The following is a 23,010-nucleotide window of genomic DNA, read 5'->3' on the forward strand; positions in this document are numbered from 1 at the left end:
AAAAAACAATGACTGATAACTTCTGAGTGTTCACGAATTTGATCCCCCTCATGACCAATTAGTAGTTTCCCTGTTTGTTGTTGTGTTTATGAACACACAACATCTGCAGACTGACATGTGACCTCATGGTGAACCACACTAGAATTTCCACCCCCAAATCCCCCCACCCGCCTCCTCACACTCCCACCTCTTCTCACTCAGCCCTCCATCCTCCAAATTTGGGAGAAGTCAGAGCAAGGTCAGCTTTGGGAGAAATCCTTTACTCTGTCACTGTCACTTAATGCCTCTTTCCCCTCTTTTTTTTTTTTTCCTTCCCCCTCCTCTCATCTCTCCTCCACTCCCGAAGCTCGCCTCGGGGGCTAACATCACTGCTCGCTTCTGAAGCTCACTGACTCCCTATGAATTAAACATGGGTAAACATATTCTCCAACTAACAGGCAGCCTGTTGTGAGGGGGTGGCTTCACAGAGGCATCAGGCAACCCCTTTATGTCATCACAGCTGCCTGTCACATGTTTGGAGTTGAAAAGTTGCACGAGAGCAGTTTAGTGGGACCATAAGTGGGCTAATAGTGCTACTCATTCATGTGTAACTGACACAGAGTAAACACACCGGCGGGGGTAACGTGTGTGTGCGTGTGCGTGTGCATGCGCGTGTGCGTGTTGCCTCACCTGCGAGAGCAGCTTATTGTTGTCGTCCTCCAGTATCCGCACTTTTGTCTCCAGCTGCCTGATGTAGTTGGAGGAGGAATCTGGAGGAGAGACGGAGAAAGAGAAAAAAGAGAGGGGAGGAGAGAGTGATTAGCATTTCAAAGAGCTAAAGAGGAAAACAGACAGGCAGGGCAGCTGAGGCAGAAGGACCACGTAGAGCTCAAAAGGTTGCTGTGCACTTCCGAGAGACCCAAAATAACTCCGTCTGAGAGAGCACTCTCCAAATGAGGACTTTCACATCCTCGTTCGGTCTAAAACTCAAATAAACCAAATAACATATGCAGGCTTTTACTTTGAAGCCCCCTTGAAAATGTTTGGCAACCCAAAAACAATATGCAGAACTGCTACTTGATATTAATAAACTGGGGATCCACCTAACTTTTATTTTCATTACCAATGAATCAGTTGTTTTGGTCTAAAATATGAACAAAGAAAGCACAATGCGCCAACCACTTCATGCAGAGTCTGGTGGCATGCTGTGAAACTGCTTGTTTTGACTGACAAACTGTGAAAAAAAAATCCAAAGCCATCCAATTTACAATCTCACAAAACAGAGAAAAGCTGCTAAATCCTCAGATCTGTAAAGATGAAAACCACCAATGTTTCACTCTTCGTCCCTGCTGATTTATTTTCTCACGAATGCCTTATCAGTCCATCGACTTTAGGAAGAACTGTGAGCTACTTCTAGCGCTATTCTTCAAATCTATCTACCATGTGTCGTACGAAGTCCTCGTGCTAAATAAACTACTCGTGGCCCGAGGTCAAATGTCAAGCACTGAGCATTCCCACCCACATTAGCAGTGTTTTGACTGCATACTTGACTGGAGTCTGTTCCCAGCTGGATGCACATTTCTGCTGGGCCACATTTGTTTTTATGAAACAAACATAATTGTCATATTTGAGATCTGTGACAGAAGTGTCTCTGTGCACCTGACAAGCAGCGTTACTCGGGGATAATTACTCCGCCGAGATTCACACAAACCGTTGTTGATCCTGATAAAGCAGCATTCTGCGCCAACATGAATCAACTTTACCGAGTTCAAACCAGGGACAGGGGAGATGTGAAGAGTAGAGGTGCAGTTTGACTCGGTAGGTGGCACGCAGCCTGTTATCTAAAAAGGCATGTTTAATTTACTGAGAGATCAAAGCGGAGTTACGCACAGGAAGCGCGCTCTGGAAACTCGTCGGGAGCACAGCGCCGCACACGCATCATTATTTTATTTTGTTTTCTAAGTGGAACTACAGAGAGGCTGAGAGCGGAGACGGTGACGGGGGGATACAACAAATCCGCCGATGACAATGATGGTTTAAGTAATATGCACATGAGGAGCCACCGCTGCTGCTGTTGTTGTTTAATGCACGCACGCGCGTAAAATCAACGCTTGTTGTACCAGGGTGGTCACTCCAACCTTAGTTTGTTTCACTGACCGTAACACGTCCAACCAGCCTGTATTATTTAAATAACCTGCAGTCGAGGGGCGCTACTGTACACAAATCCCCTCTGAAAACACACTCGGACGCAGTTGGGCTCAGTTGAGCTGAAGACACACAGTCACAGATCATGGTCACAAATGTTTCACACGTACGTGAACAACAGTAGGTTTATACAAGGTCAGCTCTCTCCAGCTACCTGAGGTCAAATGCATCATGGGAAACGGCAATCATGGTGGTAGATTAGATCAACCAGGTTACCACATGTAGCTAGATTTCAACCCGAGTCTGATGACTTGGCTTTCATGAGTTTAACTGGATTTCTTCGGCTTGTAAACAAAACAGTTACTGACTTATACCATGAAAGACTCCTTGATAAAGCAGACTTAAAAGTGCCATCAGATACAAACACTGTGTTCTCTGTCAATGCAGAGCCAGTCAGTCCTCTCACTTCAGAATCAGCCAAAATGCTCCGTGTCATAAATACACTTTGATATGATTTTAATATGGGAGTGGCCGAGGAAACATCTAATTATTGACTGGAAGCATGAAAAAAAGCAAGTTAAGGAGGATCCATGTTACCTAGGGGCAAAAGTATTTTCCATTTTCCTGCTTTTACCTGATTTTATCACCATAACTTCGTTGTTATGTGTATGTTACATGCACTAGAGTGTAGAGACAGCGCTGTTGTTGATTTCACATGAACCATGTGCTAATGTGGTATGGGGGTCAATAAAGATGATCCTATTAACACACAGAAATTTCACAATGTATGATGGCACAAAGTGTTTAAGTTGTAGAGCCCGACTGATTGCTGGATTTTTGGCGTTGATGTCGATACCAATATTAGAAAGTACACAAATTCTGATATCGACATGTCGACCAAAATGTAGTTATCAAACACTTGTGACAAAGATGTTTAACGAAGGTGGGATATTTTACAATTTATCAATTAACTTTATTGTACAATCTGACATCAGTGCACTGAAACAGTGAAGTACTGGGAATGTAATAATTATAAATAACTATAAAATGAAAAATGTCCAAGAAACCCTCACGGCCTTCTTGTCACCAATGATCCCAAAAAATATAAAAATAAAATAGAACTTGATTGAACACAGCTGCGGGTCAATTTGACCCGAGGACAGCGGGAGGGTTAAATACATATAGCTCATATATATATATATATATATATATATATATATATCACATGTACATTATGGACTCTTCTCCCAGAAGCTGACAGCAGTCAGGAGTGAATGACAGCACGCTGCCAGGCCGATTCACGTCCAGCCCCCTTGACTCTTTAGGAGGGCCGGCGCAGACAGAGCTGGTTAGCTGACGGCTGGACAGCAACAAGAGGAGGCTTCATTGGCCCGAGCTGCTAATCCTCTCTTCCTGCCTTGTGACCCTCTAATCTGTATTCATCTGCTGGCCTGACCTGCAGCCAGATCTCAAGCCGATTAGGACGAAGGTTCCTCAGCCTTCAGTCATCACCGGTACACTCAAACAACAAAGGACCCCAACTCTGACAGAGAAATGGATGTTCACTGCTTCTTGTTTTTGAAATAAATTACAGAGATGAAGATGTCGCCATCAGTGATCAAATGAACTCAGGCTTACTTTTATCTCCTTAAAAGCATTTGAACACAAACAGAAGATACACAGTCAAAGCTATTGATATCTTTTCTGTTTGACAAGAGAAACCTGGAGAAGTGAAGGAATTCTGCAGCCTCCTGACGAACCACAGCAACATCTCTCCCTTCACTCCCCATCCATAAGCCTTTGATGTGTTGTGTGTGTGTGTGGGGGGGGGGGGGGTGAATCTCAGGGCGCATCACTTCAGCATCACGCATGACACGATTAAGTGGTCCTTCTTAAATATGTGCAGATCTGCTGTGGGAACATTCACAGGAACACACAACATGGACAAAACACGTCAATACTTCCCATATACACACAGTACGCACACAGTACGCACACAGTACACACACAGTAGACATGCACAGAGCCGCGGGGATCCGCTCGGAGAATCCAGCCGTCACCCCCTTTAACACCCGGCTCTGGAGAGTCATCCTGGTGGGAGAAGGGGGTCAGGCAATTAAACTGTTCCCCTGCTCCCCTGCCACTCCTCCATCCTTTTATCCCACTCCACCCCTGCGGCTCCACATCGTCTCCTCTAACTCCGCTCCTCCGTGAAGTTGGAGGAAGAGCTACTCATCATACAGGGACGGCGTAGCAGAGCCAAAATAATTACCCTGCAAAACTCAGCGGTGCATCTCCTCTTTTGTACACAACAAGCACCGAGGGAGAGGCCGCCATGACTTATGCATAACCTGAATGAAATCTTAAGAGGCGATAAAGTGGATACAAGGTGGTGTGAAGAAGTAGGAGAGAGGGAAAAAAATGTCAGACTAAGCAGCAAACAATACAGAGAAAGACATGAGGCAGAGAGAGAGGGGGAACTTTGCCTTTATGATGCACAATTGAGATAATTTATACCTCTGTGCAAGCGTTGCTTACCCAATGAACTGAGCTGATGTATCTGCATGTGTGAGTATGTGTGTGAAACAAAAGGTGACGCAGACAGTGGCGCGAGTCCATCCCCCTCTCAGCACGTCACTTTGTATCACGTCAGGGCCACTGTGACCCACTTCCAGCAGCCACTCCCTCCTTCACTCTGCTCCACTCCCAGTTTCCCTCCATCTCTCCGGTTTATTACGTCCCCTCACTTTAACCACTCTGTGAACATTGTGGCTCTATTGTGCTCCTAAAAAAAGATTTCATTTGGGAGTGATGGGGTGATGAAGAAATAAAACAACTGGGAGAGTTCGCCTGAATGGGAACCGAGCTCCAAAAACTTTGAGTGTCGCCCCTTTAAAAAGGTCCTGACCTCTACTGGCTCTTCTTTGTTTCCTACTGGCCTCCGAACATCCTCCATCTGTCCATAACAGCTCATCTCGCTTCCCTTGCACAATGCCACTTACTCTTAGTCAAGTTTGTTTTTTCCTTCCCAGAGAGTTTTAGTGCCACTTGGAGAAGAGCACAAGTCCCCACCAAAAACACATGAAAACAACTGCAGAATTAAAACTGCATGAGAGGGTTCATGCCTTATGTAATGATGTAATGCCTCAAAGTTAGCATCAGGTCTACATTATAGATACCCCGTGGTTCCATGTATATTTGGTGTTACTCGTCAAAACAGAGTGTGTGTCCCAGAAGGCTGATAAAAGAGCTGAATGAACTTTCAACCTCAGAAAACAAAGAAACCAAAAGAAAAGAAAGATCTTTATTGCCAGCGTTGCCTCGTGCATTTAACCTGACTGAGTCGTGAACACACACACACACACACACACACACACACACACACACACACACACACACACACACACACACACACACACACACACACACACAGCGGGCAGCAGAGTTTGGGGTTAGGTGTCTTGCTTAATAGCATTTCCAGCCGTGGAAGTTGGGCCAGGGGAGAGCACTGTCCATTCACCCTCCCTGACTATATTTTTTTTCACTTACCAATTCAGGGAGTCGAACCCACAACTTTTTCTCTCCCAACCCCGCCTCTCTATCTGCATCCAAATATTTCAAATCCTGCATTGTTTACGTTCCATGTTTGTTAACTCGGAGTCCTTTTTACTTGCTTTACTTACTTACTTTGTGCATCGCTGCTTCCAACTGTGTGATTAGTGTCATAAAGGGAAACCAGCTACAGGAAACACATACATGCACAATGCAAAGAATGAGGACCCTCTCCCTAAAACACTGCTCTACGGGGTGCCTTTTATATATATTTTATATATATATATATTATTATTATGCACTGAATGAATTCATAATGATAATGTGTCATTTATAAGAACATTGCAGAATTGATGTCAGAGCAAGTCTGCAGAGATGACTGGTTACCTGCAGTGGTAAATGAATAAATTCAGAGAGTTGTAGTTGACTCACTGGATGGAGAGAATATAAACTTCTACCATTGGTCGACTATTTCAAGTGATATTCTCCTCCTTTTCCACTATATTTGTTTTGGCATTTTCGAAATCCTCATCTCAACAGGAAACAACAACGTCTGAGCAGCAACCTGCAGGGAGGCGGGCCAGTTTGCTTGTTTTTTGGTCTTTTGGGGCGATTTAGTCATTTTTCTGCCAGAGCTCGCCTCCCCACGTGCAAATGTTCCAAATCAAGTTCCCCAGCGACACTATTTTGCAGAAGCACAATTGTGATTGGTTTAAAGTCGCCGTTTTGTTTTCCCCTTTGCAGCATGATACATGGGTGCAGCCAGACCTTTCTTCAGATAGAGCCGTCTATGTGAGAATATATTTGTAGTAAATGACCTATGAAAAAACCCCAAAAAGGCTTGATCTTTTATAGTATAGGTGCAATATTATTCTCTGTCTTGCCATCCTTCTATTTCTGCTCCGTCTGTCTGTCACACCCTCAAATCCCAGTACAGGACAGTGGGTAGGACTAAGTTTAGTGGAGGTCAAGGCAGGCCTCTCTTTTAAGAGCAAATTGGTGACGTAAGCACAGAGACCACAGAGTCTGGCATGCTGATAAAGTTGTGCTGCAAGAATTGGGTTGACTGGTGTTAAAATTAGACCACACGTGTATGCATTTAGACCGGGCATCGGGCTGATGCTGGCAGGAACGCTGCAAAAGCAGCCTCCATGCTGTTGACTCCAAGGTCTTTACTACATCAAAGTAGCTCAAATAAACCGTACGGTTAAAAAGGACCAGGCTCTGGAATCCCCTTATGTTTTCAAGTCAGATCTCAAGGCTGTTTAGAAGCCTGTAGTGCATTGAAATCACTCGGCTTTTATTATTCCTGGCTGGGCTCCGGCTTTCATCTCTGATTCACAGCTGTAGCTCAGTGTTTTAGCACAGAGACATGGATATTTTCCCAGCCAAGTGTGTGTGTGTGTGTGTGTGTGTGTGTGTGTGTGTGTGTGTGTGTGTGTGTGTGGAGTATGAATGAATGCTTATGTGCAGCATTTGTAAGACAGGGAGCGCATGTGGGTTGCATGGGTGTCTAAGCTGACAGTGTGAGTTTGCGTGGGAGGAAGGGAGAACGGGCGAGAGGGTTTGTGAGAGAAAGGGGATTTTTGAATCCATCTGTGATTATTGTGTGTGTGTGTGTGTGTGTGTGTGTGTGTGTGTGTGTGTGTGTGTGTGTGTGTGTTTTTGAAGCGGGAGGCTGGGTCAATTACCTCAAGATGTTGGAAGAAAGAGCAGAAACAGTCCAAACTGTCTCGGCGTTCTTTTTCTCTGCGCCAACACCCGAGTCAAACTACAGCGGGTTCCATGAAATCAGACCTCGCCGGTTACAGTGAGTCCAATTATCGGACAAAAACATCTCGATTAATCAGAAAAGCTTAATGTGGAACAGACCGATTCAGACTCAGAAGTGGAATGTACATGAGGCCCACCTTCAAAAATGAAAAAGGAGGGATAAGGGAACAAAGAAGGAGAGAGGCACCGCTGCCCAGAGTCAGGGAAGCAATAATCTATAGAAAGCAGGAGTTTGGTTACTTTATTGTTTATTGAGCTAAATATTTAATGTGACTGATCATGTGGACGTGTTTGCTCTCCTATAAGGACCTAGAGAGGGTTTTTAAGTTTTGACCGAACAATCACTCTTCAGAGGGATGGCTTAGTTAGGGATTAATTTATCATGTATACATTTATTTCTGTTGCAGGGTGTTTTCAAAATGAAATTTTTAGCTTTTCAACTAACTTCATGCAAAGTGCAGGAAGCTAAATCAAGTCCACGTTCGGTGTTGTGTCTGCACGTATGTGCACGTATGCAATGTATGCACTGGGCCGGTGAATGCGTGCTTCCTTTGCTTGGCTGCCAGCGAATGGTCAGAGCCAGGGCGAGACGGCCAGAGGAACAGAGAGGAACAAGTTAAGTGGGCACCCGAGCTGCATTAATGAAGGGGATGGCAGAACCTGGCAAACCCAAGCACGTAAACCGTAGGCCCCTGGAAGGGCTTCAAAGGCTCGACTGGCTCATCAGCTGGCGGGGAGCTAACCCCATCTGACAAGACATGGCACCCACTCTGAGGAAGAGAGAGCTCCTCACCTCCCCACGCATTCGCCGCTCTGTGTGAACGCATGTGTGTGTGTGTGTGTGTGTGTGTGTGTGTGTGTGTGCGTGCGTGCGTGCGTGCTCTGGAAGACATGTTCCCTCATGAACATGTGAACGAGTGTGTGTTTGTCTTTAGCGTGTGATAACAGCACAGTGTTACTTTATGCTGGAAGAGAGACGACCCCATGCTGAGCGACTAAGTGTGAAAGTTAAAGTGTCAAATGGATTACGCTTGAAAAGGATGGCTTGTGCCTACCAACAACTCTTAAACATTGACCAGGTGAAATCAGCTTCTTAATCCTTTGTTGCTTGTCAACAGCAAAAAGCCAAGTAGGACTCCGTAACAAGCACGGCAGCTCAGTGGGCTTTAAACTGAGCAAAACTACCCGAGGAGATTTTTTGCCTTGAGGAGTTTTTAGTTGCATAAATATTTTACACACTCTGGTGTATCACATGAATATCATAGCCCTGTGAAGCGCTGTGTGGTCATGCAGTGGAAAGAAGACAGCTGATTGGCTGTGAGGGCCCCCTGGACCTCGACCATAATACAGATGCAAGCTCTGTGTTGTCTGTGAGCTTTTTCTGTCTGCTCTTCTGGCTTCTATGGGGCAATATTTAGATGTGCAAATCTACTTTGTAATCATCACCTCAACAAAATGTAAATAATAACAGTCTTCAATTTATATCTTGGATTAAAGAGACAGTTTACTGAACAATGACATAAAAAAAAAAAACATCCTTTGCTTTCATCTGAAGTAGAGCTGGAACAGTCAATCATTTAATGAATTACATTTGAGAAAGAGAAATTTAATTTGGTAATTGGTGAATTAAAGCAGTAGAAGGAGGAGTTACTTCATCCTACTACATTTTTTTTTGTCTAAACACATAGTCGGTGCTCCCTCGTTTCCCGTTTCATTTCCTCTCATATTTCCACACGTAAATCAATCTGACTACCTGGATGAAACGAAAGGAAGTTGACAGGGAACCACTATTGACTTGATCTAATTACCCACAATAACCACAGCATGTATGTAACGATGCCCCACTGAAGCCATCCAAGGTTGAGTAGAGGTCACCTGGGGCTCTTTACCATATCAGGGGCTGTTAGTGTCTGTTAGGTGGAAATTAAAGGCCAGTTCAAACCTCTCAGGTCTAACTATTGATCGGCCCGTCAGCATCTTTAACGGCAGAGAAAGAGAGAGAAAGCCAGTTGTATTTTTAGGTATTCCAGCAGACAGTAACGCAGACGTGCGTCTTGTTGCTATCACACATCCTGTCGGGGAAAGTGACGCGTCCCCCCTGCTGTCTCTTCCACTCGTCGTCACCCGCCCTTGCAGGGTCGGCGGACGCCTTCACGCGCCTGCAGCTGGATGTCTGCTTGCAGTACGTGTGATGTCTGTGTGTGTCTGTGATTGCGTACATACAGTATGAGCCTGGGTGTTAAGTGGCGAGCCGCCATGACATCGCCCATTAGTGTGTGAATTGCCTCCAGTCGGGCATTTTAGCTGTCGCGATCTTGTTTTTTTAAGAGCCAGAAGTGACCATATTTGGACAAGGAGGAGTGAGGGGGCGGATCTCACTGAGAACCAGAGGACACAATGCCCGCCCACTTGTACCGGCAACTTGACCGGAACCCAATCATGTCAATCAAACCAGACACACCCCCAAACATACCTCTTTTTGAGGCCTAACATCTCAAAAATGATGGAATTATTTTCAAAATCAGAAGGAAGGAAGTCTGACTTCATCATAACTTTGTTTTTCCTGAGAGAATAAATATGGAAGTCTATTGGAGCCAGATGTTTGTTGGAGACAGCCCCTCGTGGTTCCGCATAGTATTACACTTCAAAGCACTTCCACATTGGCTTCACTTTTCAGACTTGGAGACAACGTCCTTTTTTATGTGTTTGATTTTTATGTGATTTTAAAATAACAAGGCCACTAACTATTGATTGCATCACTATAAAAAAAACAAAAATTATATTATAATAATATAAAAGAAATAAAACCAATATCACGGTGTAGCACTGGTATTACTAGATTTTGAAACATTCGCAGAGCGCTGCCACTGTTTATTTGTTTCAAATAGATGATCGGGGCACTTGTGACACTAGTGCCCCAAGCCCTTAATCTTTTGATTAGGCTAGAAGAATGGCAATCTGGCAGCCAGTTCAGTTTAATCCCATGGAATCAAAGCTGTGGGTTTATATTCAGTCCACACCCTTAATTACTGTCCTGTGTGCGTGTGGCGGCTATTCACTGAGACAAAACAGAGGAGATTAGGGACATTTGGAGATGGATTTGCTTCGGGCTATTGTCTGTCTACAGAATGTTGCACTGCAACTCTTGAACTCGGCCTTGCATAGTGTATACAGTATTTTATGTTATTTTGTAGATTACTTTTCTTATCCATCTTTCACCTCTAGGTTAAATAGGTTAACAGTCAGGATGGGTGGACATTGAGCAGAGTATACTGGAGTTTTCAGGTAAAAACTGACCTTATATTTATGGGAAAGCAGCCTGCTTAGGCTTTACTAATGCAATATGTTCTGTTCAGTCTTTTTCTATTCCAAGAGGACCAAAAAAGTGTCTCACTATCGCACACTCACTGACACTCATGGCCCTTGACACTGAAGGTCAAAGGTCATAACTCTTGACTGATTTAGTGATGGGACGCTGCATTCCTTCAGATCAGTCGACCATTTTCTGCTTGCATAGATGATGGTGGGATTACTGTGTTACTGTGTCTTCTCCAAGTCAAGTCTTCTGTCTTATTCATTCTGAATAGCACGCAAGCACACAGCTGCACGGCACGCAAAACCTGCATAATCCCCTTTGTCTAAATACATTTCAGCATCATACAGCTATTTAAGATAGGATGATTTGTTGGGGGGGATTAAAAATCCTTTTCTTGCAGGAATTAGGAATATTTACTTGTTGAGTCAAAATCGTGTTCGTTTCTGCACAACGACATCATGAAAATGTCGGCAAACACAGCAATTTAACGTGTACCTTCTGATAACAGATCCGCAGATAAGTTGCCTGTAAACGTCTGGATGTCATCAACATGATACCCCACAGTGCCCATGAAAGGCTTTGCAGAAGAGGCTTAAGTGATGGCTGGCTTTACCGCGGTGTGTAAACAAATGCCAGAGGGCATTGTGGGTAGCGGTCGTCCTCCCCCGGAGCCCACGGCCCTCTTTAACCTCATTCCTTTCCCCGTTACCACGGTTTCGCCACCACAAAACCCCACAGCAACCTAATTTGCATAAATCTGCATTCCTTTAAAAGCCCGTCTGACTGACTGCTGAGCTGGCAAAGGTTGTGCTTATGTAAGCAGAGTCTAACAGCGAGCAGTTAGGTGGTAAATACAGAGGACGTTCCTTCCATAAGTACAACGCTGAAACCCCTTTATTAGCGGCCTCTGAAAATCCCATCTCCCGTGTGGGTTCTGATGCAATCTGCAAAACCAGCAATTCTTCTTCCAATCCTGTGAAAATAACCTCTTTATTCCGATGACATCATGTAGTGGTTTCATTGCTGTTTACACCAATATTAACCACAATGATTTCATTCTAATGCAAATCATAGAGAAAGGAGGGCAAGCAAGTTTCAACTTGAGGCTCTGCTGTTTGATCCAAGTGCTGACAAAATATATCCTGCTCTGGTGTTTTGGTCGACTGTATCTCTGAACAGAGTCACAACACCTGCGACGACATGTAGGAAATCCCCAAAAAAAATCTCTTCGCAAAAGAACAGCAGTGAGATTTCGAACAGCTCGAGGACAAATCTGTCCAATGAAACCACTTGAATAAACACAAACGCTGTCCATTCAGTGGTGTCATCTGTGCTTTCCCAATGAATAACTGGCCGCTGCAGGATAACAAGGGACCTCTGAAGGGGCTATTAGTGCAGTAATTGCCACAAAGAAAGAGATTTTACGTAAGAGCTTCCCAGCATTCATCTCATCCCGACCGCGGCTAAAATTGGATTGATGTTGGACCGGAGTTGCGCAGCCTTTCACTCGCTCCGACAACAGTGTTTTGAGACGCGGTGAAACTAAGCGAAGGCGACAGCACTTATACTCTGCAGTCGTCAGGAAAAAAGGGCCATTAGAAAGGAAACAGGAGAGCGACAGCGAGACGTACAGTAGGGAGACGAGAGATGTTGTGCAGACAGGACAGAAACAGGCGTAATAAGTGAGGGAATTCTATTACCTCCCATTATTCAATTCAATTCAATTCAATTCCATTTTATTTATATAGCACCAAATCACAACACAGGTTATTTCATGGCACTTAACACATTAAAGTCCTTACAGCAAGACTTTACAATATTATACAGAGAAAACCAACAATTCAACAATTCCCACATAAGCTTATGAATGGTTAGAGCTGCCTGCATCCAAGTCTCCAGTCTCAAGACAACAAGGCTAGCCAGGACTCATTATCCGAGCAACTGAGTTCATCCTCAGAATATTTTTCATTTAGATTTTTCAACTCTTTCAAATCACTTTGATCTACTGCAGAAAAGTGACTAATGTGTCTGGCTTTGAGACATCCTCGTCCTTTTTTTGCAGGACAGATCTGTCTGAAACACGTCCAAACAGGGACACGTTGTGAACACATACACACACACACACAAGCTATTTTTAACCTCCAACATAAGATTCTTGTAAGAATCAGCAGCAGCAGCAAAATAACATTTTAATCTTCCAAGTGTCTGAACACACACACACACACACACACACACACACACACACACACACACACACACACACACACACACTTGTCAATAGCAAGAAGCTTCAGAGTTCAGAGAAACACCTTTGCATGTACACTATGTATATTTGTGCGTGTGACAGAGGAAGTCAAAGGTGCGAAACTTCGGGGTGAAGACGAATCAAGTGAGCGTAAATGCCAGCGACCTTTGAAGAGTAACATTTTACAGGCTCTGACATGCAAACATTTATCTGCATTCCTGCTTATTTTTGTCGCCTGCCGGGTCGACAGACAGGCGGCACCGAGAACATGTTTTCTTCACACGTTCCCTGCGAAGCATTCCCAAGGTGTCTGGTCTAATTGTTTCCAGTCTGCGTTGACCTGCAGCACAGAGTGTCCTTTAAACCGGGCCGGTTGTCTCATCGTACCTCTGAATCCAAGGCACCTGTATTTTAATCCCCGGGCTGACTTCAGCTAGTGCTTGAATCTTATATCTCATCTTATTATGTTGTGACCATAGACAGATGGATGTAGTCTTCAGGTCTGAAAAGTGAAGCCAGCGCAGAAGTGTCTTAAAATGCAAATATTACTGATGGCCACGAGGGGCTGGCTCTAAAAGCCTCTGGCTCCAATGGACTTCCATTCATAAAGGGTCAACTTATCTCCCAAACTACCAAGTCAATAGTTGTTTTTTTTGCACAAGTCACTGCAGTGTCACTACGTAAATTCACTTCTTCTGATCAGCGCTCTGGTTGTCCTTCTGAAAATAATGCCATCATTATTTAGACATTAGTCCTCAAAGAGAGGTGTGTTTGGGGGTGTGCCAGGTTTGACCGACATGCCCGGGGTGCAGTCAGATCAACGTCTCGCTCCACCCCAGGAGGTTCAAATATGGTCACTCCTGTCCCCCCAAAAAACAAGATGGCGACGGGCAAAGCACCAGACTTGATGTTTCAAAGCAGCAACCTGCTGGCAGGTCTGGACCCCTTGGTTGGTAACCACAGCAAAAATGTATTCCTCGATAAAATGTTCGTTTCAACACAGTTCAGAAAGTTGAAGAAAACTGGAGTCAGTGCTGACAAAAACACACAAACCCACTGCGTTCCGGCAGGGTGTGCGTGTGTGTGTGTGTGTGTGTGTGTCGACTCTACAAAGTGTACAATCAATAATACGGGCAGAAACCCAATGTAACCCAGCTCCAATCAGTGATTAATTATGCCAGTAAACACTTAATTACAGCTAATGAATGGCTTCATCAAGCAGTGTTGTTACAAACATTAACCCCATTTCCACCTTTAAGGCAATAACGACGCATGCGACTGTTGCCGTCGCCCAACTTTAAAATTTAGGGCATTACATTTTATCGGCATTACATATATCCTGTAGCTCGGCACGTAGGGAGAATTAAAATGTCATTATACAGTATATCATGAGGGTCCCAATTCCTTAAGTGCCCCAGCGAAGCGCTCCATCTTTTTAATAGGCCTAAACCCCGCCTCTGACTTTATAGCCATTAGGTTTATTAGTGTAGCTTGGACAGGGGGCACACACGCACACGCACACGCGCGCGCGCGCGCACACACACACACACACACACACAGGCACACAGGCACACAGGCACACACCAAGGGGAGAATCACAGGAACAAATTCCATTAGCAAGTGAGACTAGAGGTTTATAGCCAGATGGTTAACCTGCCCTGAATCAATCTGATGACAACTACAGCGGGACTCCACTTCACACACACACACTTATAAATACCTCATAAAACCTAATGGAAACTCATCAACTGGTAATTTTATTATAGAAGACCTCCCTGGCACCCCATCGTCCGGTCGTCAAGTCCCGCTTTCTCACTTTATGATGCATGGCTATCATTTACGCAGCGGGGCGGTTACAGAGGCAGTTTGGTTTGATGCATCCTCTGACGGGGCGAATTTGAAGCCAGCCTTATCAATCTAACACCTGCCATCTTTAAAAGGTTTTTTTTTTTTTTTTTTTTTTTTTTACCCGTTTTACCAAAAACGGGCTGTTTGTGTCTTTAAGGCGCATTGATAGCAGTGACCCTCTCTTCTGATTGGCTGGCTCTTCTCTGGGTAACCCTTGCTCGCTCCGCAACAAAATGACTGCTTGGGTTTTTCTTCCTCAAAAGACGTATGACATGAGCACGAGTTTGTGACATCATAAATCCAAACAGAAGTTGCTGAATACAGGCTGAGTGAATTCCTCCATGAACTTCCACAGTTCTTATATAGCACCTAGACCTACTCAATAATCCAAAAAAATTGTAATTCATATAATATGGGACCTTTAATACCCCTAAGTGGTCGAGATGAGCATTTTAGCAGCAAAAACAAGATCGTCTGACAGCATTATATTCCATTTTCAGGCATCATTTCTGTGAACAACACACAATCTGGATTTGAAAAAGATATGATTATTATCATTACATTAAAAGGGCTTGTGACACTATATGAATGTGTCAACAGCCTGAATGACAAATGCTAAACAACATCTTGCTATTTTTGACTGTTCATTTTCACCAAGTAAACATCTAGACCTTTGGCCATTTGCCATCAGGCTGCTTGACTCTCCAGTAAGCAGCATTATCGCCATCACGTCTACAACCACAAAAAAAAAGGACCAGACATGAGTCAACAACAAAAGCTAGACTAACTTGATCTTGGACGGCACGCTTGGGTCAGACGCTGCTTGGCCTCTATTGCCGTTGGTTGGGAGCCAGCTGTCCTCGGGGAGCCGCTGTGTCAGCTCCCATTAACAGTGAGTGACACAGATCAGAGCGAGACAGCGGTGACCAGGTGGTCCCTCTGACTCACTGGATGTTACAGACAGACCCACAGAGAAACACAGGCTGCTCAACAGTAAAACACAACCTAAGTGAGGAAAAAGCCACAGATGAAGACATAGTCTGGAGGAAGAGGCAGGTCATACACGCATTCTGATCATAAATCATTATAATAAAATAAACTATACTTCAAATATGGGGGAGGTAAATCAGTTCTAACTGGATCTCAACAAGCCTTTAGCCTTTTTGTGCGTTTTTTTTTTTTTAAACGGAGGGTTATCAAACCTCTAATCATCTTACTGTAAAATCTCCAGATTAGCAAACAGGAACATATGTTCGCTCTTTGTCCCTGACAAAATTCTCCTGCTTCTGTGTCTCTGTTTGAATATTCTACCTGATACAATGTTTTCAGCTGTTGAAGGTCTGTTTGGAGTTTCCCTGCTCTCCCTTTGCTCCGTGTGCTCAGCTTCCCTCCCACAGCTCAGGCCAACAGGTGACGGTAAATTTGTCCGTAGGTGTGAATGTGTTAAGTCTTCCAGTCCGTGTGTCGCCCCTGTTGATAGACTGGCGACCTGGCCGGGGCGGACGGCCTTTCATTGAGTGTGTGCTGGGAAACGTTCCAGCTTTCTTTAAAAGCCTGCACAGGATAAAAGTGGCAGCAGAGAGGAATGGGTGGACTATAGATTTAGTTTGAGCTGTGGTGTCAGCACATTGACCGAAAAGAGAGATTCAAGCCTATTTTAAAACTACACAATAGCTATTAATGAAAACCTAAACTGCAGCAAGCTGAAGATGATGTAAACTTATCTACCTGCTTTAATCATTGGCTTCATGTACATTTGCATATTTTTAACTATTGCGACACTACTGACATTTTCCAATTTGTGGAAAATGATTTCTAATTCGACCCTTATGTCACGTTTTTCTTTCCCTATGTGGGATCCCATGAGGCAGTTCAGCAAAAGGGCACGTTCACAGACACCGACTTATGTAACTAACCCAGTGTTTTTATTGCAACACAACAATAATATGCTGCACTCAGTGTACCTTTCATCCAAGTTCCTGTCAGCACTCTTCTTATCGACATTCCCCAGAAATTTAAAGGCTCGGCGAAGTCCCACCCAAGAGCTATTAACTTCTGCTGCCGTGCAGTAATCATAATTTTACATTCAGTGTTTCATACTGGAAGCCATAACTCATTGAAAAATCTGTAAATAAGTAAGTGATAGATCACCACTGAGATATTTGATGATAGCAGAGCAGTTAAGCAGCTGGAGACACTCCAGTTGTGAAACACACGGATGGCAATATGTCTATAAAAGCCAAGCTAAAACAGCGTTGGGTGGATCAACACTGACTGGGATGTGGAAAGGGAGTGTGAAATATCAGTTATCAGATACAAAGCATTGTTAGTGCTGAAAATATTAATACATCATACCATATTAAGATTGAGTCCTTGAGGATTGAAGTCCTTGAGTTCCCGATGAAATACTTTACAGATTTTAGTATTTCATAGAATATAATATGAGAAATCACTTTTTTTATACAGAAAAATATTATATTCATTATTTGTGTAGGCAAAAGGTTTGCAAGAAAAAGAATGTAGCTTAAAGTCCTGTGACAAAATGTAAAGCACGGTGTGAGCGGAGATAAAAAGGAGTTCTCTGGTGAAATATTTACTTCTCTGAAAAGAAAAGGTTGTTTTTCAGTGCTCTGCAGGTGCAATGATATTTCTGGCCTTTCAGGCTTTTTCTGTGCATGTTTAAGGTTGTTTTTTTTTCTCCCCCTAACTTCAAAGCAGCAGCAGCAGCACCTGAGGGTTCAGAGATGGCCCACTTCAAGCTGTGACATCTTCCTCATCATCTCTCCTTTCTTTCTGGCCTCCTCTTTCGTTTTCTCTTGATTCTCTACTCCTTCCTTCTGTCTCAGCCCCATCTCTGCGTTTTCCACCCCTTTCATGTTTTCAGTTCTCTCCTGCTCTTTTTATTTTTCCTCTTCCCCATCCACGCCACATTCCCCTTTAGGTCTTCTCCCCCGACCCTTCATAAACCTCAACTCCTTTTCCCCCTAATCCCGTCTCTCCTTCTTCCACATTTTTTTCTCAGTTTTTACAGTCCCTCATCTGACGGCCACTGATGTGGGCTTCACAAAAAACCTCCTCCGTCAGCCTTTCCACCCATTTAGGTGTACCGCGCTGCCCTGGCTGTGGAGAAATCAAACATCAGCACAAAGGGAATCAACTGCATGACTCTGCGTTCATTCTACTTCGTGGGCTTTTTATAACATTCTTATCTCCCCCAGTCAATTATTAACTCCTGCATGGAAACTGCTTGCATTGTACCTTTCACCTTGTTTCACGTTGCATAAATACTCCACCGTGTGTAAGCCTGGGTGTGGATAAATGACTTAACCACTTGCACATGGCAGGGCCTCCCTCTTCGTCCTTTTTCCATTTATTGCCTACTGCTATTGTTTGTTGTACATGTGCCGACTGCAGAGAGGCCCCCACAGGTAAAGAGCACGCATTCCTCCTTAAGGATTTAAAGCCACTTGATGAATTCCTCTGCAGCAAGATCCAACTAGTTTAGAAGTTTCCTGGGGAAAAATAATAAAAGTTGACAAGAGACAGTTGTCATAAAAGCAGGGTGGAAGAGCAGAAGAGCGCAGAGGAGAAGGAGGTGTCGCTCTCTGTGGAGAAAGTGCGGCAAAGCAGACCCCATAATGCTGAATAAAAGGGGATCGTATCCTAGCAACAAGCCAAAAGGAAACCCTGCTTGTTCTGCAGTGTCCTCCGTTGCTCCTGGTTCTTTAACCTTCGTACAGAAGTTCTCCTCAGTGACACTTTCCTCCTCTCTCGTTTTCTTTGTCCTCCATCCTTCCTGTCAGGACGCCCTGTTGCACCCCAGAGAAGTGCACTTTCATCAAGTGCACATGCCGTTTAACACCGTTATGTCTTCTAAAGGGTTTAAGAGAGTGTCTCGGTTTATACGGCGCCTATCATACGCAGGGCTACGTGCCATGTATTTAAAAAGAGTGGAGGGCAGAGATAGAGCACCGGATCCCGCTCCTCAAATCCTTTTAACGGAGAAGCCGTCCCCTCCAAACCTTCTGTCGTGTTTCAGAACCACGGCAGAGCTACGACATTGACGCTTAAATCCCCTTACATCTTTTGTTGACTGTGGGGAGATTTAGGGAGAGAGGGTGTATGGGAGATAACAAATAGTGAAACATCTTTTGGAACTCCTCATGGCTGGTCTTGTTACTCACATCTATTCCAGATTTTCCATTGTAAAAACAGTGCGAGGCGCTTATGGAAGCAGCCACATGTCAAAGTGGATTCATAAAGGAAATGGGTGGGATTTCACAGCCTGATATCTATAGGGGTGTGTGTGTGTGTGTGTGTGTGCGTGTGTGTGTGTGCGTATGTGAAGAGACAAGTGTGATGGTTCATCGAGTTCACCTATCATGACTTACGCAGCCATCATATAACATGTCCCAGCTGCTGTGACATTTCTATCAATTGCATGAATATAACGCCGTAGTTGCAGTTTTATGCGAGTCCTTGTGTTTGTCTTCATTTTAAAGTATGACGACTTCAATACTCTGCACATCTGGAGCTCCGTTCTTTCTTATTGATTATACATATGACGATTACAGATTTAAGTTTGACTTGACTAAAATTTGAGTTTACCTTAACTAACGCGAGTAAAAAAAAAAAAGTGATACGTTACCCCAAATACAGGCCTGAATTTACAGACAATTATTGCAATGTAAATCAGTCTCTCCAGGAAATCACAATGTTTTGATCACAATAACTAATGACGCAAATTCAAACCAATCTCTGAAATATTTGTGGGAGCGTACAATTTTGATATTTCCCTACATTGAAATTGTGCTGTAGGCACAAAGTAAGCCTTTCTAAACAAAAGTTGCTTCGTCAACAACTCCTCAATTTACAGTCAGCAAGACTCTTCAATTTCTCCTCACATCATCACAACAAACCACGGGCTGGCTAACTGGAAAACCACTGCGACGTGACAGCGTTTATGGGAAATGTGGTCTTATCATGAGATTTAAGCTTCAAATAGTCCCACTTTCCTGCATCGGTCCAATCAAACAGTACGCGATAAATTAGTTTTATAATGTTCTACAATTGCAAGACAATGCACTTGTCATGTTTGAGCACACAGTATTTGTTGAAATAACAGAAAAGTAGTTCATGCGTTGTATGTTAACGTCAAACATGTCCAGCTATTTGCGTAATGAGCAGTATGTCTATTCTCATACAAAGTGATTACATATGACTCTTTATTTATTTGGTAGTATTCAAAAACAAAATTTACTATATTTTTTCCTCGACTTGCAATTTTTGCCAATTCTCACAATTTTAGCACAAAAACAAGTGTAAAAAAAAAAAAAAAAAAAAAAAAAAAAAAGCACATGAAACGGCATCGCTGCAAAATCAAGCACAATGAAACTAAACGCAGGAGGGACTGATGGATATGAATAGTGGTCAAAAGAACTGCAATTCTTTATGTTTTAGTGTAGTCGTACTCTGATACCGATGATGACGTGCTTATGGTGCCTTATGAGAAACACTCCACGTAAAGTGTTGAGCAGCTTCTGTTGCCTTGAAAGCTGATGCCTGACTCAATGTGCTGATGCTGAACTCTCCCAAAAACAGCAGCAAAGGAGCGGAGATCAGAACCGAGGAGGCCACAGTGCCGGAGAGGAGAACTGGGCTGGCTATAATTGGCTATCTTCTCCTCTCAGTGTGTAAGAAAGAAGAGTTTGAAATATGGTGCCCCTCTTAAGATGAATAACTGGCTCCATTTGCCTCAGCTGACACCTACCGACTCGATACCAAGCTGCAAGCCCGTCCCAGAGACTGGCTGTAAAAGAGCCAAGACAGGGTACCTAACTCTTCCCTCCATGTGCCATCATAACCAACTCTCTCAGCCCACTTCGCACCCATCAATCTCCGGCAGGTCCGTCGCTGTGGCCAAGCAGCCTGCGTGGAATCAGACATTATCTGTACATCTGCTGAACCCGAAGCCAACTCTGATGGAGTCAAAGCGGATCGGAGGGAGACCCAGGAAAATCTCCCGATTTTTTTCGATAATCGTGCGGACATCCCTGGTGGTTGTTCCCTCAACATTAATACCAGCATGAATATCCTCCAATCCTGTGAATGTCAGATACCGCGAACAGATGAGGAGATAAAGTGCATTTTGTATCTCTCTCGCCCCTTTGCTTAATTCAGTCGGACAAACTCCTTTTTCCGTGAGCTTGCATTTTCAAATGATTATCAGCTTTCACTTTAAGCGCTTTATGATTGTCACAGCCGTGGAATCGAACGCCCTCCGCTTGGCCCGGTTCTGATGAATAATGAGTTTGATCAGCGCATATAATCTGAGGCCAAGCTCCGTTAAGTGGGCTGGGTCTTAATACCGTTTCGATGGAATTTTAGCAGCCGTCAGATCGATGCTGACTATTTGTCATGAAGGCCCAACAAAGATGCGGGGAAATACAGTTAAATCATTTTATGGATGAATATTTAATGTTGAGGGAGCGCTGATGATGTATTCACAGAGCTACAAGTTCAAAGCTGACCTCTAACCCTCCCCATTGCGACTCACCTACTTTTCATCCGTCAAACTTCCTCTTTACATTTATTATGCAAGGTCAAAGGTTTTTGGCACAATAGAAGCCATCAGGGGACGGACTGTTGAAACATCTCTAAATACATTTAGAAATATTTATGTGACTGTTCTGTCGTTTACTTTATGGAGCAGATCACCACTATCACTTCTCAAAATACTAAACACATTTTTCAAGTTATCCATTTGATACTGAAAGCAGTCAGCCAGTGTCTTACAACCCTGTTGACCTCATTCCTAAACAAGATGGCGGGAGAAATTTGTGCAGGTGAAAATGGGACGAAAGATAAAAGCTCTATGAAGGTTTTTTATTGTCAAGATGTGTCATGACATTCAAATTTTCTGAACTGTCATTAAATAATAAATGAAATCATTTGTGTGTATCGTATTGTCATCTTTTTATCGGCGCTGTTGGCAGACCATCAGTAAACATCAGCAGAAGAAGAACAAGGTGCTACTTAAATTGAATAATAAAGCTAAATATATATAGATATAGATATATATATCTATATATATATTTTTTTTAATACTGTTACCCTTTGTCACATCAGTGCTTTGAACTAAATATTAAAATCAGCACACTAAAATGCTAACATGCTAATATGTTTAGCAAGTATAATTCTTAGCAATGCCACCATCTGAATTTATATAAGATAATGTGGAAAAACAAGTGGCAAACTACAATAATGTTACCCAGTTTGTGAACTGTCGTTTGGAAGCCTCAAGTTCGGCAATTTAGCCATTGCTATCTTGGGTTTTTGGACCACCAGAACATTAAGGACTTGCTGAAAAAAATGTATTGACTTTGTATTAGATAACAGAAGTTGAGTGGGAGTCTAATGGACCCTGAAGTTTTTTTTGGAGCCAGCCCCTGATGGCCTTCAGCGGTATTGCCCTTCTAGGCATTTCCGCATTGGCTTTTCTTTTAAGACCTAGAAGCTACGTCCATTTTTATATACAATCTATGGTAAAAGACAAACATCTCATTTTTAAGGAATCTGTCCAGACACTTGTTTTGTGTACCTGCTTTTCTAAATATTTCTACAAAGTCTTCTGAAAATTCAGAGACAGAAAATAAACTTCTTTTTTCACTGTCTTTGTAACACCAAGGGGACAACAATAGGCTCCAGACAGATGCCCATAGTGGCCTTAATGTAGGGCATACCAGGAGGAGGAGGAGGAGGAGGAGGAGGACGGCTCCACTGCAACCCCTCAAGCTCTCTAATATTTTCCACAAATACAACTCAGATGTTAAAACAAAAATCAAGAAAAGTATCCAATTCCTGCATTAATCACGCACATAATTCAATTTGATTGATCATTTATCATCCAGCTGCATGAACCACTGCTTCTTTCCGGGGTCCAAGTAACAAGAACTAGTTGATAGAAATGTGCCTGTAAAGCCGCCATGCCCAACCATACCGGAAACATGTTTATCCAAGTTACACAAGTCCAGCCTGCAAGAGGAAATTAGCCTCCAGAATAGCAAAGCAGGGCTACCTGAAACCATCCCAAAAAAATTCCTGAGGATGGAGCAACAGTGTTGTAGACTGTACAATTCATTCCAGATGCTCC

General features: G+C 43.5%; 1 protein-coding gene across 3 annotated transcripts in view; it reads right to left on the reverse strand.

The window, feature by feature from the left end:
- The window catches only part of ccdc85cb (coiled-coil domain containing 85C, b), a 48,534-nt gene that overhangs the window by 15,385 nt on the left and 10,139 nt on the right, over positions 1-23,010 (reverse strand). For all 3 annotated transcript variants that reach the window (XM_069158617.1, XM_069158616.1, XM_069158615.1), the window contains exon 2: positions 670-749. In XM_069158617.1, the coding sequence (XP_069014718.1) occupies positions 670-749 (80 nt within the window). The remainder of the gene's footprint in view (positions 1-669; positions 750-23,010) is intronic.

This window comes from Embiotoca jacksoni, unplaced genomic scaffold (genome assembly GCF_022577435.1).
Source record: "Embiotoca jacksoni isolate LCO1_2020_lvr unplaced genomic scaffold, fEmbJac1.0.p SCAF_23, whole genome shotgun sequence".
NCBI classification, from domain to species: domain Eukaryota; kingdom Metazoa; phylum Chordata; class Actinopteri; family Embiotocidae; genus Embiotoca; species Embiotoca jacksoni.